This window comes from Triplophysa rosa, linkage group LG25 (assembly GCF_024868665.1).
Source record: "Triplophysa rosa linkage group LG25, Trosa_1v2, whole genome shotgun sequence".
Lineage (NCBI taxonomy): Eukaryota > Metazoa > Chordata > Actinopteri > Cypriniformes > Nemacheilidae > Triplophysa > Triplophysa rosa.
The window spans coordinates 17211036-17230809 of NC_079914.1; the positions used below are offsets into that span (position 1 = coordinate 17211036).

The window sequence follows — 19774 nt, forward strand, 5'->3', positions numbered from 1 at the left end:
GCTGTAGCCTATGCATGTCAGGCAAATGAAAAAAATAATATATATAAAGTGTTTGATACTCTTTGAACATGCAGGGCTATAAGGAATTATATGAGAATATATCATTTCTATTTGTGTACCTGTAAATGATAATAAATTGCAGCTATGAGCACATTTTCAGTGTTAAAATAAAAAAACACTTCTGGAACACAGTGACCTCAGACCTGAATACAAGATCACAAACACATCTGCATATACTGCTCTGTACAGCCCAAAATAAAGTTCACACGTTTGTTAAATGTACATGATGTTTCACACGTGATGATCTGATAAATCAACACAAATAACTGCAGTCGTAGATATCCTGGACTGATGTTTTTCATCTTTAATTCTTTTAATGTACATTAAATGGGTTACAATAAAACAGAAGCTACTTTTTATTAAAGAATCTATGAAGAGATTCTAGTCTTCTGATTTCTCTCACGAGCCCGCTGACAGAGAGAGAGGCCTTCCAACATACCAATAAAAGACATGATCATCTCAGATTCATGTCAAAAACACAAAAGACAAAAACTCAATGATGAGAAGCACTTCACAACAGAGCTGAAACACAGAACAAGTCAGATATTGATTCATTGTGTTGAGCGTTGAGGATGACAGTGTGAAGCGGTGAGAAGCCTGTGGTTTTCACACTGAACTCATTTAAACAAAGATGGGTTAAAGGTGGAATGACTTTTAAGAAGAAACCTCGTTAAAGCATAACAGTGATTGTTCAATCTTATGTATGGGAGCCACATTTTTGACAACGTGTTTGTTGGATCAGTGAAGTGTTGTGTGAGAGCGTGCTCCAGAAAGTGCAGAAACAGTTTTCATAAAGACAGTTCTATTTACATACAGACTTACACAGATGACAGTGTGCAACACACACATACATATACCAGTACACACCGTGTACTATTACACATACTTACACTTATCAATACATGTTATACACCATATGTACACACAATAATATGCAAAGGTGCAGCAGATGATACATAAACTGGGTAAGCGGATGTCAAGGATGTGCATTGGATGGTATTCAGTGGTAGCAGATAGATTGTAGTATTAGTGCAGTGTGTACGTGTAGTCCAGTTTGAACTGTGTCAGAGTTAAAGTGCAGTGTGTGGCATACCGTAAAGTGGGAGTATGCTGTAGGTCACCAACCCTGCTCCTGGAGATCGACCGTCCTGAAGATTTCAGCTCTAACCCCAATCAAACACACCTGAACTATCTCATCAAGGTGTTCAGGTTTGCTTGATAATAACAGACAGGTGTGCTGAAGCAGGGTTGGAGCTGCAGTCTGCAAGACGCTCGATCTCCAGGAACAGGGTTGGTGACCACTGCTGTAGGGTGTATTAGTTCTGACTGGTCATTAGCCTGACAGCCTGAGGGAAAAAGCTGCACCGCCTCCACAGAAAAATATCAACGACTATCTCTAGCCCAGATAGAGCGAGCAGGCAATAAACAAACATGCCGTTAAAGATAGCTAAATAATGTGCCATCCCAGGTTGTGGAAGAACACTGTCACTTCATAACCTTCCTTCAGATTCAGATATTAGGAATGAGAGGTTAAAGTTTATTTTTAAAGAAGTTCCAGCTCATGTGGGAAAAACATGGAGCGTTTGTTCGTTTCATTTCTCCGCGGAATCGGATTAATTTGTGAACAAGGCACAGGTCGAATTAAAAAGCAGTGCTGTAACTTCCTCTCCTGAAATCAAAGTGAGATATTAGGAATGCGGGGTTAAAGTTTATTTTTAAAGACGTTCCAGCTCATGTGGGAAAAACATGGAGCGTTTGTTCGTTTCATTTCTCCGCGGAATCGGATTAATTTGTGAACAAGGCACAGGTCGAATTAAAAAGCAGTGCTGTAACTTCCTCTCCTGAAATCAAAGTGCATCCCAATGAATGAATGAAGTCTCTTCACACACAGGATCCTCTATAAAAGCACAAATGACATTGATGGTCTCTGTGTGATCATAATGTGAGCCATGAATGACTGTATTAATGAATGAGTTACACCACTTGTGCTTTAAAAGGGGAGGAGATGAAAAGAATCTCTGGGTTTACAAAGAAAAGCTGCTCTCGACCAGGTTAGGTTCACAGAGTAAGTTACTATGGTTACTGACTCTGAGTATAAGTGACCTCTCCTTTAGAAACGGCTTGAGTTACCCCACTTTCTCAGGTTTGAAATCCCACTAACAATGAGTGTTGAACCTGATTTCGTGTTTTTATACGAAATCAACCACAGGAATCCTACAGGGTAAGCGCTATATTTCTTCAAATTTAAAATTTATTAAAGAAATATCAAAACACTTACCCCTTTATTGAAGGTCCGTGCCAGATCATCGGTGCGCCTTTTCTAGTTATTCTTCCGTCTCACGGGTCAAAGAGGCTTCTTCCCCTCTTTACGCAGACGAGCCCCCAGCTGTTAGAATTGGCTAGAATCTAACTTTATGTCTAGGTGAAATTCGTAGTCAGTCGATGGAACACACAGAAGTTCTGGATCCAGGGAGCCAAGAATGACACAGACACAGAAGTGCAGTTCGCTCAAGTCTCAATCTTAATTGAGTACAGGTCCATTATATAGGAATCTATGGGGAAATGATGTCACAATCCGACCCAGACACTATGAGCAGATGGAAAATCACCAACATGGATGTTTAACAATATTGCTAAGGCTTGCATTTACTGAGTTCCCTGTTCTCTCCGTCTGGAACATCCTGATAGGGGTCTAGCCACTTCAACTCATAATTCTTAATGACTTTTATGTTGGGTCGACATGTACCATAAGCATATGTATATAGAAAACATGGAATGCATAAACAGGACATAACATAATGTTTATATTGAACACAAAGAACAGAACACAGGAAAACTAAGAATCTCACACATACCTCACATTCTGAAACACAAAACCCAGAGTTTCCCTCATTTCAGGCTTAACATACTCAGAGTTTTCACTAAACCTCCTTTCTGAGACGGAAGAGCAGGGGCTGGAAGAGACAAGACCGGAGAGAGCATATGGAACGCCAAATGGGCCAAAATGCCTCTCTCCACATTAAACAAGGGATCCTGATCCTGAATCATGACACCACACGTGTTGTTTATTTGCCTTTGTTATCCTGTGTATATAAACCGCAATGTTTCTCTGACCAACTGCAAATGCATCTGCTTCCTGACCTGTTCCTGAGCCTGCCTTTCCCTCCTGTTACACATACTTTAGTTTAGTGCTTTTATATATTAACTTATGAGTGTAGGAGGAGCTCAAATAAACAGACAAGATGATATAAAACTACTCACCATTAACAGTAAGACTGAATGTCTTGGCTGTCTCCTTATTTCTCCCAAGAATTTGAGTTATAAGTCCAGAGTGTTAGTTGATGTTTGTGATGGTGAGATCTCCAGTCTGATTGTTCATCTTCAGTCTGTCTCTGAAATCTCAGAGAGAGAGAGGTTCAAATGTGTTGAAATGCATGTTTTCTTATATTGTATTAATCTCCAGCCTGATAACTAAAACAGTTGCCAAACCCCTCTAAAACCAGTCATATATATGTTTTCTATATAAAACAAGCAGACCAATCAGAATCAAGACTGAAGTGAGAAGTGCTGACAGCACGTTTATCTTCAAAGCTATATTTATAAAGAAATACTTCTCTATTCTCATTCAGTGTCACCGTTTCCTCTATCAAGCCTCTGATCACATCGGGTTGTGAGTCGGGTTCACTAACACAAGATATACATTTTATATACTTGAATAATATACTTGAGTAAAGCCTCAGTAAACTCATTGAACGAGAGTTCTGAACGATCGATAGTGACTAATATAAAAAAAAAATATTAATGCCCATAGAGTGTTGAATAACGCTGTGGTTTTAACCCATGGCTGGGTAAATATTGGAGAGAACACACTTCTGGGTTAAAATGACCCTAATGCTGGGTTGTTTTACTCAACCATGGGTGGAAACAGTTTAGAAAATGTTCACATAATAAATATAGCTGGTTTTACACAAGTGTTCATGTTTTTTATTAATGTAGTGTCCTGTCTGACATCTACTGCAGTTTCATCATGTCACCACTAGAGGTCACAATCACAGCACAGACAGCAGGATATTTACATGACCGTTTACATTAAACTTCTGTGTGGAGTTTTATGATAGAAATGTAATTAATACTGAATGGAAAATAACACATATCGCTGTTTTACTGCTGATTAAATTCAGTGAGACAGAAAGGCCAGATGTGTTCATCAGTTTTAATACAGCTGTGGTGAAAGGAGGATTTCAGTACTGACAGCACAACAATAAAATACATTCAAAACTGAACAAAATCAGTAAATAATATCAAACTTTTTGTTTTTGCAGTCAATCCATAACCGATAACAGAGGAGTTTGATCTTCTTTAATGCTGTAATGTGTATAAACCACCTTCGTCATTTCAGATTCCTAAAAACACAAAACACAGAGGATGACAACTGTTACACTATATAAACCTCTTCACAGCTGTTCTGTCTCATGAGTTCAAACAGTCATATCTGTGATGTAAGATGTGTCAGAGACATGAAGGACAGCAGGACCTGAGGTTTATAAAGCCAAGAGTGACATCATGTGACATATGTGATGCCGTCATGATGAGCAGATGCACTGCAGACAGTATATATAGAACACTAAAGGAAGCTGCAGGTATGTGTAGGGTTGTAAATAAAGATGAGTGACACCTGTCTGAGAGAAGAGGTAGAGAGGATAGATCAGTCGATCTGAAACAGATCTTCACCTGTGTGTTGTGTTTGGTGAATGTTGAATCACAGCAGATGATTTGCTTTTCATGATCTGGAACAATAATGACACATGTTTGATCTGTTACACCTTCATTGACATCACAGATGGTTTCCCAACAGTCTTCACATGCTTAAGTTCTGTATGAATAAACTACTGCATCAGCTATAAGATTCATTATCAAATATTTATAGAGTAAAGAAAAGATGTATTTTAGCCACGCACACACTGTAGGAATATTTTTCAGATAAAAGTATGATTTAAATATCAATATAATCAATGGGTGTTTTCTTTCATTGAGTCATTGGGCTGTGTTCTTTTGTTATGTGCTTTCTGTATTTTCTCGGTGGAGGGTTGCTGTGGCAGACGAAGTGAGACAGGATGGGTTGGGGGTTGGAGCTATAAATTATCTAGATCAACACACACACAAAGAGTGTTTTTCATAAAAGAAATGTTATGAATCAATCCACTGAATATGTTTTAAGTATAATCATGAGTTGTGATGTGTTTTAATGAATCATAGGATTAAGAAACAACGCTACATAATTAAAAGCATTAGATCATTGAGTGTTTTCTTTTTACTAAAAGAATGTTAAGAATGTTGGTATGTTGTCCGGCCACAAGAACGGTCTCTAGGAGACCGCTCCCCAAAAGAAACGGTCCTGGAGAACATTCCTCAGGACCAGTGTTGCCAACTTTTGCAAGACAAATAAGCAACTGCAGCTCCAAAAACAAGCCCAAAACAAGCCCAACATTATTCATGATCATCAATGTAATTTATTATCAATTATTTATTATTAATGAACGAGCCTGGGTCATTTTAAACTGACACTACCCTGTTTGAAAAACACAAACATAAATTATTTTACAAAAATTAATTGCAAATCTCTGATGTGAGCAGTATAGGCCTGGAGAGATGGAAAAGGAGAAGATATAATGACCACTTAACGTAGCTGTAACAGCCACACATTTATAATGAAGTAAAACTGAACTATATGCATATGTATACTTTTTAAATTATATTCTGCAATGATCAATACATTTATTTAATACAATAAAAATGTTTGATGTTTACCTTATAGCCTAATAAATAGGGTCATCCCTCCCTACCCCTTTGCTGCACCGTGATCAGATCTGACCGTTTCGTTCATTTTCACATTTCATTCTAATCGTGACAGATGTAATACATTTAGTTTAGTTGGTAGGGGAAAGGAGGCGGTGTGTTTGAGGACAAATTACGCTATTCACACGTGCTTAGGCTTGAATAACGCTGTGTAGCCAAACGCGCAGATCTACACTTTTAACATGTTTAATGATGTAGCCCGGTTATAAAATGCTTTTTATCTTTAAGTGAATATTTCATCTGTTTAGTATATTTACCTCCGATTACACAAAGAGCGCCAATGATTACGTGAAGAGACCACTGTAACATTCTTGGCTTCTGTACGTTGTGTTACGTGCTTAGATCTGTTGTGTGACCTCCTGCGGCGCCGCGCAGACCAATCGGCGCGTGACATCATAGTACCGCGAGAGTGATCGACAGTAGACGTCTCTGTATGCTTTCAAATAGCTCTCGCAGTGCTGTGAAGTTATGCTCTGCCGCATGTAGTACAAAAAGCCTACCTTCGAGCAGACAGTGTTAATGGATTGAACAAAACAGCGACCATAGATGTCAGGTTCAGAACAAGCAACCATATTTTTTAAAATAAGCCCCAAAACCCGCAACCCGCGACAAGTGATTTTTTAACGCGACTTGACAGAAAAAGAAGCCCAAGGTCGCGTATTATAAGCGGACTTGGCAACTATGCTCAGGACTGGCGACTGACCACAGGATATACGTTTTGAAATGTTATTTTACAGGAACTAAGAAAAAGGACTTCACGGTGATTGGTGGAAAGGAAGCAGCACTCCTTATAAGGCAGAGGAGGAGTCATAAGATGCGAACGACGTCACATACTTAATAAATATGGGTGTTTTTGAATAATTTGGGTTGTTGGCTTTTGAGAGAGTGAGGAGATCATCTGACAACCCAAAGCTTTGTTACCTTTTTACATCTGATAATAAAACTTCTGCTTAATTTTGGAGAACGTCTCTGTACAAATTTTTGAACATGCAGGACTGCCTTTAAAGTCCGACAAAATAAACCCTTGTGGTAGTCTGTTATAGGAATACTGCCAGCCCCTGTATGTAAAAGCCAAACATGCTTTGCAATCCTCTGCGATTGGAATACAGAAGAAAGCATTAGCCAAATCAATACACGTAAACCATTGATGTGCTGGAGTGATTTCAGACAATGCTGTATAAGGATTTGGTACTGTCATTGTAGGTGTTGCTACAATGGAATTTATCTGGCGTAAATCATGTACCAACCTGTATTTATTGGTACCTGGCTTAGGCACAGGAAAAATTGGTGTGTTCCAATTAGACCTATAAGGGGTTATCACTCCCTTGTCAATCAGTCCAGAAACAGTGGTGGCTACACCTTCTTCTGCTTCTGGTTTGTTGCGGTACTGAGGGACCCAAATAGGTGTGGTGGTGGTTAACTTAAAGCTAACAGGTTTGATGTTACAAAACCCTACATCTGTTGGTCCTTGAGACCATAGATTATCTGGCAATGTGTCAATCATTTTTTCTGCTCCGTCAGCGTCTGTCTGCTCCCTACCATGGCTTCTAGAGATCTGTTTATGTGTCAACACCCCTGTGTCTTCTGTTTGGTCTTGCACCCAATATGCTTTTTGTGTATCTGAATATAGGATACCCCAATGTTCTGTGGGTTCCCAATCTTTGGCTGATAACAGTCTCTTAGTCATGTTGCCTAGCTCCCTAGCTTCATGTTTCGGATGTAATGCTACAGAGACGTGTGGTGCAGCTGTATCAGACATTTCATACCATTTCATCTGCTCTTCTGTCAGTAAAATTGGTGCTCACTACTCCCTCTTTTCCTATCATGAGACCAGATCCCCTTAACACCCATTTACTGTCTCTATTTCCTGAACATAGATCTTGGTATTGTGTGGTGTCATCCCTGTCATAAAACAATGTGCAATGTAAGGGGTCTATTGGTGGCAGAAAAATGTCTATGTTTGTTATCCATTGGCGATGTTCTTATACCTAGATACAAACTTTGAGTGGCTACACTGGAATCTAGCTCAACCCAATATATTCAGCATCTTCTAACTCACCACACGATGTTAACATCCACTGACTGTCTGTGGTGTGACCTGAAAGAGAACAATTTGTTTCTGAACCATCTGGAAATTTCACTATCACTCCCTCGGGTGAACATAAAATGCTGGCTCCTAATTTGATTAATAGATCTCTGCCTAAAAGGGGGATGGGAGCATTACAAGAGTACAGGAATGAGTGTGTCAATATTTGTTTATCAACTTTTACTTTCAGTAATTTCGTCATAGGCCATTTTTCTACCTCACCAGAGAACCCTATTACTCCTACTGTGCGATTTGTCAGATCGCTATTGTCAATCGTGCCCTTCGTTACAGTAGAGTATGTTGCCCCAGTATCCACCAGAGCTTTTAGTGGTTGATTGTTCACCACTATTTCCATGAGAGGTTCAGCCATTCCTCTCATGGTGGTTCTCTGTGGGCCCCTTCAACATTCCTCCGCCCCACCCTCCGGGCCCCATGTTGGGTGCACAGGCACCTGTAGGTTGGAAGGTGACGGGAAGTGTTGCCCCGGGTTGTTTGGGGTTTGTGGTCCCCTGCCACGACCACCGGTACCACCTCTTCGGGGACCCCATCCCCCCGCAGGTGGACCGTTACTCTGGCCCTGACTCTGTGCTGGTCTTTGTGGGCAATCTCTCACCCAGTGTCCATACCCACCACACTCAAAACACTGATCCCTCTCAAACCCTCCCCTCCCTCTTTCTGGCTGTCCTCGTCCATTCCCTCTCCAAGGGGGTCTCTGTCTACGGTTTGGTCCTTGGGCATAATATGGGTTACTATATGGATGGTGTTGCGTCGGTCCTCCAAAAGGAGAGCCACTGTAAGGGGGTCCCTGATATGGGTCTATGGGTTGGGGTGCATTGGGAGTGTGTTGTGGCATTTGCTTGGCCTTCTTGGTTGTCCCTTCACTTTTGGCTTTTTCTAATTGCAATTTTAACAACTGGGTTTTAACTCTTTCTAGTTCCTCTTCCTCTTTATTGGCTCTTTCCACTGCTCTGTCTGTGTGGTGCACTAAATGTCTTTCCCATACCTCGTTACTTGCCACTGGGATATCTGGATTATTCTCCATTGCCTGTTTCACCCCATTTGGAGCTCCTGTCATTACTGCTGCTCTAAATATGTCTCGTGTCACAGGGTTGTTTAAACTGTTTTCCTCCACCATTTGTTCCCACTCAGCAGCACAACGGAAATAATAAGCCGCTCCAGTCTCACCTGGCTTAATGCGGAATTTTATATTCTGGTACACGGTTGGTGGCACAGGATATAGTCGACGAAGAGTTTGGCTTACAACAGTACTTACTCTGGTAAATGGTATCTCATTTGCAACATACATAGTATTTGCATCGAGCTCTAAATTTTGCATTTGTGAGGCTGTCAGTATCTGACCCAACAGGCATCTCAAATCACCCAAAGCCAAGTCAGTGCCATGGCTGAGTGCTGTCAGCTTACTCAACCATCTGCTGCCTCCTGAAGTAATGGGTGGCAGTTTACTTGCTATTGCTGTCATGTCACTATGCGACCATGGTTGGTACTGTAAATTACCACCTGGTCTGTGCATTAAAGGTGCCTGCATCTGTGGTACCTGTAACTGGTGATATGGGTGGACTTGTGATAAAAAAAATTCCCTTGGATCTGGGGTCTTGTGTGATCTTGTTCTGCTACTAATTGGTCCCTCAACAGTCATGTCCCCTGTAATCTGTACCCTCAGTGGTTCCACTTGTTCCTCACGATTACGGGGTGTTGATGTATGCTTTGGCTGCTGTCTATTTAATGGTTCTTTACTCTTATCCTCTATGGCTTCTCTGGCCCTATGCAATGTGACATCCACATCCTTCTTTACTGCCTTGACCAGGTGGTCAACTCTCTGTTCCAGAGCCTGTATCTGATTTGTAACTCCCGTGAGGTCTACGTCTACTTTTTGTCTCTTTTTCCTGTCTGCTGGTTCAGCCTGAGTTAACAGCATATCCGTAACATTTTGCCACTGTGTCAACACTGGCGGACATCCATATTCATCACATTCTTTTTGAAATTCAGTCATTTTACACACAATTGTACTGTTCACAATCTTTTACAGCCTTATGTATTCCAATTTATAGTATAAGGTGGTCTTTGTGACTAGTTTTCCAAATTAATTCACTTAATTACTGACGCAACGTCTCAGTTTCTCAACGAGTCTCTGTGACGCAACGTCTTTTCTTCAATCGCCTTTATCAGTATTCACATTCAACTCTTAACATTTAACACACAACAAACAATTTTGGAATATTCCTTTACGAGTTCGCCGACTCGAAGGCCAGATGTGTTCATCAGTTTTAATACAGCTGTGGTGAAAGGAGGATTTCAGTACTGACAGCACAACAATAAAATACATTCAAAACTGAACAAAATCAGTAAATAATATCAAACTTTTTGTTTTTGCAGTCAATCCATAACCGATAACAGAGGAGTTTGATCTTCTTTAATGCTGTAATGTGTATAAACCACCTTCGTCATTTCAGATTCCTAAAAACACAAAACACAGAGGATGACAACTGTTACACTATATAAACCTCTTCACAGCTGTTCTGTCNGCTCGAAGGACCAAGGATAAACAAAGTGACGGTAAAACAGACACTGAAATTGCCACTGGACAACACCAACAGCTCCAAATTATACACAAAACAGGCAACATTTTCACAAGTCCAAACACAGAACCATTGGCCCATTGTGTAAGTGCTGACTGTGCATACGGAGCAGGTATAGCTAAACAGTTCAAACGGCGATATGGTACAGAGAAAGTAATTGACCAAAACAAACAACCAGGTGAATGTGCAGTGACTAAAGAAGAAGACGGCAGAATTATTTTTCACATAATAACCAAAGAACAATACACTGATTTACCAACATATGACTGTTTCACAGAAAGCCTAAAACACATGAGAGATTGGTGTGTGGCTAATAGAGTAAGAAGTATCTCAGTACCCCGGCTAGGGTGTGGTCTAGATAAACTAGACTTCAAGAAAGTGCAAAAGATTCTGAGTGAAATGTTTACGGACGTGAACATACAAATAACCATTTATTCCTTATAACCAAGTTTTATTATTGTGTGATTTTGAGTGTTTTTCAATATTTTTCATTTTTTCAGGTTTAAAAAGTGTATTTTTAAGAATGTTTTCTTACAAGTTTTAGGGTATTAAGTTTTTAAGAAGTGTTGATTTTGTAAAGATAACAAGGCATTACTAGAGAGGGTGAATACAGCAGCAACAAGATGAAGCTGTGGGAAAATTGGAAGTTGTTGTGCGTATTAGGGATAATTGCAGGAACCATCGTAGGGATAATTTTCGGAATACAGAAAAGTCAGGAAGGTAATAGCACCACACTGCGAACTAGACACAGAAGATCAACTGCATCAACAGACCCATGTGTCATATGGCTAGAATTAAATATGAAAGAATTCAACACCTTCATTTCAATTCGATTTATGTAAAGGGGGAATAGAATTAGATTATGAACAGAATTCAACCACTTCATTACAATCGATTTATGTTAATAATACCTTGGGGAAATGGAAAAGCGTGGTGAATGTCTATTAGTGTCAATAGGAGTTTTCCTAGCATATTAATCACCTTGGGTGTTGTTGTATTCCCTGATTAGATCACTGTGCAATAGATTAATTTTACAGCTATTGAAAAGAAAGAATCTCACCCCCATTCACAGTATGCCTGTTGTTATGAAGTGATTCTAGCATGAAGATGATTGTGTGACCTCTTACGAGTTCAAGAGAGGAATTGTAAGAATATTTTTCAAGATAAAAGTATGATTTAAATATCAATATAATCAATGGGGTGTTTCTTTCATTGATCATGTGGCTGTGTATCTTTTTTATGTGCTTCTTGTATTTTCTCAGTGGGGAGGGTTTCTGTGTGCAGACGAAGTGAGACAGGATGGGTTGGGTTTGGAGCTATATAATATCTAGATCAACACACACACAGAGATTTGTTTTTCATAAAAGAAAATGTATGAATCAATTCCACTGAAATATGTTTATTAAGTATAATCATGATTGTGATTGTTTTAATGAATCTAAAGATTAAGAAGAACAACGCCTACAAATAAAAGCATGTACTATATGAGTTTTCTTTTTACAAAAAATGTTAAGAATGTTGTATTTGTCGGCCACAAGAACGTTTAGACCGCTCCCCAAAAGAAACTGTCCTGGAGAACATTCCTCAGGACTGGCGACTGACCACAGGATATACGTTTTGAAATGTTATTTTACAGGAACTAAGAAAAAGGACTTCACGGTGATTGGTGGAAAGGAAGCAGCACTCCTTATAAGGCAGAGGAGGAGTCAGAAGATGCGAACGACGTCACATACTTAATAAATATGGGTGTTTTTGAATAATTTGGGTTGTTGGCTTTTGAGAGAGTGAGGAGATCATCTGACAACCCAAAGCTTTGTTACCTTTTTACATCTGATAATAAAACTTCTGCTTAATTTTGGAGAACGTCTCCGTGCAAATTTTTGAACATGCAGGACTGCCTTTAAAGTCCAACAGCACACACACACATTCTGAACAATGTTTATTTTCCTCTCCTCTGATCATCAGTAGTTGTCATTATTTACCTTGTTGTTGACGTGTGTTTGTGTGTTTTCTGCAGATGAAGAACATCAGAAGTGAAGCTACAATCATCACACACCCAACAGCAGCACAAGAGAGAGGAATGATATGAACCAGATGTGTTTCTCCTCCAGGTGTATGAACATCTGCTGCTGCTGTAATAATAAACCACAATAAAGCACCTTTAGAGTGAACACATGTGATCTGTAAATCTGAGTTCATGTCATTCAGAGAATACTCACCTTCATCATGTTGATGGATTTCATGTTTGTCAGAGTTTAAAGAGAGCAGAACCCAACACGTATTAATAATGGGTCACACATTTACATTTCTATGGTCATGCAATATGTTTCTGTATTTAAATGTTGATTTTCCCATATGTGTAACATATCAATAATATACAAACTATAATTGACATTTGCCTGTTGCTACTCCAGTGTTAATATGTGATTTAAATGAAAAAGTCAATTAAAGCTTTTTTAAAAATAAAAATAGATGTTCATTCATGTATGCTCTCTTATCTTATTCTTGCCATCTCCTCATCTCCTCATCTTAATCTCTTGACAACATAAGACATCATGTGTCACTTAATGTCCGTCTCATCGTATCAGTCACACCTGAACCGCTAACTTCACTGCACTCATAATTTCTTCATCCTCATGTCATGTCAAACCTGTATGAGTTTCTTTCATCTGCAGAACACAAGAAGATATTTTGAAGAATGTTGATAATCAAACAACACTGAACTCCATTGACTTCTATTGTATGAACATTTCTCAAAATATCTTCTCTTGTGTTCCACTGAAGAAAGACTCACACACGGATTTACAAACACATCATGAGAGAATAAATGACAAATTGACACGTTTTGATTTATTTATTTTGTATTCATTAATAACCAGTTCATCATCATTTGACTCAACTAGAAATGCCCACCCAACAAAGAAAAAACATTTCTGGATTCCCAAAGAACCTTCCAGTCAATAAATACCATTCGTCTTATTTGACCTGTTTATAGTCTGAAGAACTGAGAGGTTCTGCACATGATCAATACAGCCAAACATATCTTCTGTGTCTTTGTTTATTAACTTATGAGTGTAGAAGAGCTCAAATAAACAGAAAGATGATATAAAACTACTCACCATTAACAGTAAGACTGAATGTCTTGGCTGTCTCCTTATTTCTCCCAAGAATGTTGAGTTTATAACGTCCAGAGTGTTCAGCTCTGATGTTTGTGATGGTGAGATCTCCAGTCTGATTGTTCATCTTCAGTCTGTCTCTGAATATCTCAGTCTCATCATTATATGTGGGATTAATATTGACTGATCTCCTGATTCTGGCGATGCGGATGTTTTTAAACCACCAGTACATCTCCTCATGTGTGTATAGTTCAGTAACATTAGTGTGTAGAGTAACAGAATGTCCCTCCATCACTGACATCTTCACTTCATCACCAAACACACCTGAACAACACAAACACACACGAAGTCGATCAATACAGAGACTGAGTTCAGTGATATTCAGTTCACACAAAACAAGTCATTGTTGGTGTTGAAGTGAGTATTAGTTTAGACTGTATTAGTTTTAAACAACTGTAATGGTTCTTTATGAAACTGTTCATCCAAAATAAAATAAAAAGATTCTTCTACAGCATCATTTAGCACATTTATTTTCAAGCGTGTACTGTGGACACAAACACAGGTCAGGATATGACATTATGAAATGAGATTTGTTCTTGTTTAAAACAAGTTCGTGTCAACTATCACAATCGTCGAGTCGCTCTATCGATACCTTCTGCTTGCCTCCATGAGAGATAGATACACCATCTAGTGAACAATAATTGTTTATAAACAAGAACAAAACTCATTTCATAATGTCCTATCCTGACTGTGTTTGTGTCCACATACACGCTGGAAAAAGAAAATGTGCCTAAAGATGCTGTAGAAGAATCTTATTATATTTTGGATGAACAGTTTTCATAAAAGAACCATTACAGTTTCTGTTTAAAACAATACAGTCTTAAACTAATACTCCCTTCAACACAACAATGACTTCATGTTGAGAGCTGAAATGTACTGAACTCAGTCCTGAATATCTGTGTGTGTTTGTGTTGTTCAGGTGTGTTTGGTGATGAAGTGAAGAGTGTCAGTGATGGAGGGACATTCTGTTACTCTACACACTATGTCACTCACATACAAGAAATGATGTGATGTGTGGGTTTAAAAACATGCATCCCACGAATCAGAGATCAGATCAGTATTAATCCCACATATAATGATGAGACTGAGATGTTCAGAGACAGACTGAAGATGAACAATCAGACTGGAGATCTCACCATCACAAACATCACATCTCAACACTCTGGACTTTATATCTCTATATTCTTGGGAGAATATAGAGAGACAGCAAGACATTCAGTCTTACTGTTAATGGTGAGTAGATTTATATCATCTTTCTGTTTATTTGAGCTCTTCTACACTCATAAGTTAATAAACAAAGACACAGAAGATATGTTTGGCTGTATTGATCATGTGCAGAACCTCTCAGTTCTTCAGACTATAAACAGGTCAAATAAGACGAATGGTATTTATTGACTGGAAGGTTCTTTGGGAATCCAGAAATGTTTTTTCTTTGTTGGGTGGGCATTTCTAGTTGAGTCAAATGATGATGAACTGGTTATTAATGAATACAAAATAAATAAATCAAAACGTGTCAATTTGTCATTTATTCTCTCATGATGTGTTTGTAAATCCGTGTGTGAGTCTTTCTTCAGTGGAACACAAGAGAAGATATTTTGAGAAATGTTCATACAATAGAAGTCAATGGAGTTCAGTGTTGTTTGATTATCAACATTCTTCAAAATATCTTCTTGTGTTCTGCAGATGAAAGAAACTCATACAGGTTTGACATGACATGAGGATGAAGAAATTATGAGTGCAGTGAAGTTAGCGGTTCAGGTGTGACTGATACGATGAGACGGACATTAAGTGACACATGATGTCTTATGTTGTCAAGAGATTAAGATGAGGAGATGAGGAGATGGCAAGAATAAGATAAGAGAGCATACATGAATGAACATCATTTTATTCGTAAAAAAGCTTTAATTGACATTTTCATTTAAATCACATATTAACACTGGAGTAGCAACAGGCAAATGTCAATTATAGTTTGTATATTATTGATATGTTACACATATGGGAAAATCAACATTTAAGTACAGAAACATATTGCATGACCATAGAAATGTAAATGTGTGACCCATTATTAATACGTGTTGGGTTCTGCTCTCTTTAGAAACTGACAAACATGAAATCCATCAACATGATGAAGGTGAGTATTCTCTGAATGACATGAACTCAGATTTACAGATCACATGTGTTCACTGTAAAGGTGCTTTATTGTGGTTTATTATTACAGATGTTCATACTTCTGAAGGAGGAGAAACATGTCTGGTTTATATAGTTGTGATCTCTTGTGCTGTTGGATTTCTGATGATTGTAGCTTCACTTCTGATGTTCTTCATCTGCAGAAAACACACAAACACACGTCAACAACAAGGTAAGATAATGACAACTACGATGATCAGAGGAGAGAAAATAAACATTGTTCAATGTGTTATGTCTGTTGACTCTTAAACGTCCTGCATGTTCAAAAATTTGTACAGAGACGTTCTCCAAAATTAAGCAGAAGTTTTATTATCAGATGTAAAAAGGTAACAAAGCTTTGGGTTGTCAGATGATCTCCTCACTCTCTCAAAAGCCAACAACCCAAATTATTCAAAAACACCCATATTTATTAAGTATGTGACGTCGTTCGCATCTTATGACTCCTCCTCTGCCTTATAAGGAGTGCTGCTTCCTTTCCACCAATCACCGTGAAGTCCTTTTTCTTAGTTCCTGTAAAATAACATTTCAAAACGTATATCCTGTGGTCAATCGCCAGTCCTGAGGAATGTTCTCCAGGACCGTTTCTTTTGGGGAGCGGTCTCCTAGAGACCGTTCTTGTGGCCGGACAACATACCAACATTCTTAACATTCTTTTAGTAAAAAGAAAACACTCAATGATCTAATGCTTTTAATTATGTAGCGTTGTTTCTTAATCCTATGATTCATTAAAACACATCACAACTCATGATTATACTTAAAACATATTCAGTGGATTGATTCATAACATTTCTTTTATGAAAAACACTCTTTGTGTGTGTGTTGATCTAGATAATTTATAGCTCCAACCCCCAACCCATCCTGTCTCACTTCGTCTGCCACAGCAACCCTCCACCGAGAAAATACAGAAAGCACATAACAAAAGAACACAGCCCAATGACTCAATGAAAGAAAACACCCATTGATTATATTGATATTTAAATCATACTTTTATCTGAAAAATATTCCTACAATTCCCTCTCTTGACCTCATAAGAGGTCACACATCATCTTCTCCTTCATCTTCTGCAAGATCACTTGACAACAAAGGCATACTGTATGGGGGTGGGGATTCTTTCTTTTCAATAGCTGTAACAATTAATCTATTGCACAGTGATCTAATACAGGGAATACAACAACATCCACAGGTAATTAATATGGCTAGGAAAACCCCAATTGACACTACTATAGACATCACCACCGCCTTCCATTTTCCCAAAGGCTATTACTTTACATAAATCGAATTAATTGAAGTGTTGAATTCTTTCATAACTAATTCTATTCCCCTTTTACATAAATCGAATTGGAATGAAGTGGTTGAATTCTTTTCATAATTTAATTCTAGCCCCCCATATTTTGTTACACATGGGTCTGTTGATGCAGTTGATCTTCTGTGTCTAGTTCGCAGTGTGGTGCTATTACCTTCCTGACTTTTCTGTATTCCGAAAATTATCCCTACGATGGTTCCTGCAATTATCCCTAATACGCACAACAACTTCCAATTTTCCCACAGCTTCATCTTGTTGCTGCTGTATTCACCCTCTCTAGTAATGTCTTGTTATCTTTACAAAATCAACACTTCTTAAAAACTTAATACCCTAAAACTTGTAAGAAAACATTCTTAAAAATACACTTTTTAAACCTGAAAAAATGAAAAATATTGAAAAACACTCAAAATCACACAATAATAATTAAAGAATAAATTATTGTAGTCAGCTAAAATTCACTCAGATCTGCATTTCTAGGTTAGTAATCTAGACACCCCTACCGACTCATATCCTACTCAAACGTACTGGGATACTTACATTAGCCACACACCATCTTCATGTGTTAGTCTGTAAACGTCATATTGTAAATCTGGTATTTTCTTTGTTATTAAAAATGCCTTTCTTTCACAATCACTGTGTGTTTTTTCAACTCTCACATATCCGTTGAACGTTACAGACCTTCATCACATAACACACAAGCATTGCCAAGTATATTTACTGGTCCGGCAGAGCCGCATGCTCACTGACTTTGCTTCACGCAACTCTAAGAATGTCCCATAAGTGGGGTAATGTCAAGATGAATGAATACTATAAAGCAGTGAGAAAAAGTGGCGTCACAGGACTCGTGGAAAACGAACGTTTCGTCCTAATGAGAATAGTGGAAACGTCACCCAAAACACGGACTAAGGTAAGAGCCCGAAAAGTGGAACATACCAGGAAAGAGTAAAGAATGGAGAGGGCCCAACAAGGTAGGAACAGAAAAAAACGCACGAAAAAAAAAAGAAGGAAAGAGTACACAGACAAGGAGGACTGGGGAAGCCGTGGTGGGGATCTGTGAGAAAGACGATAGAAGAAAGAAAACACTCAATGATCTAATGCTTTTAATTATGTAGCGTTGTTTCTTAATCCTATGATTCATTAAAACACATCACAACTCATGATTATACTTAAAACATATTCAGTGGATTGATTCATAACATTTCTTTTATGAAAAACACTCTTTGTGTGTGTGTTGATCTAGATAATTTATAGCTCCAACCCCCAACCCATCCTGTCTCACTTCGTCTGCCACAGCAACCCTCCACCGAGAAAATACAGAAAGCACATAACAAAAGAACACAGCCCAATGACTCAATGAAAGAAAACACCCATTGATTATATTGATATTTAAATCATACTTTTATCTGAAAAATATTCCTACAGTGTGTGCGTGGCTAAAATACATCTTTTCTTTACTCTATAAATATTTGATAATGAATCTTATAGCTGATGCAGTAGTTTATTCATACAGAACTTAAGCATGTGAAGACTGTTGGGAAACCATCTGTGATGTCAATGAAGGTGTAACAGATCAAACATGTGTCATTATTGTTCCAGATCATGAAAAGCAAATCATCTGCTGTGATTCAACATTCACCAAACACAACACACAGGTGAAGATCTGTTTCAGATCGACTGATCTATCCTCTCTACCTCTTCTCTCAGACAGGTGTCACTCATCTTTATTTACAACCCTACACATACCTGCAGCTTCCTTTAGTGTTCTATATATACTGTCTGCAGTGCATCTGCTCATCATGACGGCATCACATATGTCACATGATGTCACTCTTGGCTTTATAAACCTCAGTCTGTTCTCATTCTGCACATTACATACGTAGATGTAACTCAGAAACTTAAGAGTTTAGTTAACTTTATTCTTTTATCGTACAATTTTACTAAAATCATCCTTTTCCTAATACTCAACATTTATTATTATATTTATGAATTATTATTTTTCTGTTACTAACTCCTCACCACTTATTTAATGAAACACATCTCCTCTTCACTAATATCAGCATAAACAAATGTATTCACATTACTTCTCTAAAACTACACAAAGTATTTAAACGTCATAAGACTCCTATTTACTTGTCTACAAAACCGTATCCACAGACAATATATAATATTTCCTATTACAATGCCTTAACTTATTCAAACATTCAGCCCTGAAGAAATAATACTTTATTTAAACAAAACACTGCACAAACAAAACACCCACGATGGGGATGACAAAACTAAGAATACAAACAAAAGACTTCCCACGTGGGGGCAAAACGTAAAACAAGAATAGCAAAACAAAACTAAAAACACGACCAAACGTCTAAACACACAGCAGGGTAACTAAGGCAAAAAACACAAAACTCACAGTTCAGGGACAGGGCAAGAAACAGGCTTACGGGCAACAACATGCGAACATGAACAAGGTACACGTACACCTACATACACAATGCAAGAGCACAGGACAATG

The 19774-nt window shown here is 38.3% G+C and overlaps 1 protein-coding gene and 1 long non-coding RNA gene across 6 annotated transcripts in view; one reads left to right on the forward strand and one right to left on the reverse strand.

Annotated features, from left to right (window-relative positions):
• LOC130549048 (natural killer cell receptor 2B4-like) overlaps positions 1 to 19774 on the reverse strand; it is a 176806-nt gene that overhangs the window by 81830 nt on the left and 75202 nt on the right. For 3 of the 5 annotated variants that reach the window (XM_057326189.1, XM_057326190.1, XM_057326188.1), the window contains one exon: positions 10274 to 10477. The exons of the other annotated variants lie outside the window; for them this stretch is intronic. In XM_057326189.1, the coding sequence (XP_057182172.1) occupies positions 10397 to 10477 (81 nt within the window). In that variant the 3' untranslated portion in view covers positions 10274 to 10396. Of the gene's footprint in view, positions 1 to 10273; positions 10478 to 19774 lie in introns of those variants that run through there. 5 annotated transcript variants of the gene reach the window in all.
• LOC130549085 (uncharacterized) lies at positions 14984 to 16122 on the forward strand. Its single transcript, XR_008962134.1, has 3 exons — positions 14984 to 15008; positions 15871 to 15906; positions 15994 to 16122. It is a non-coding gene; the product is annotated as an uncharacterized LOC130549085 (long non-coding RNA).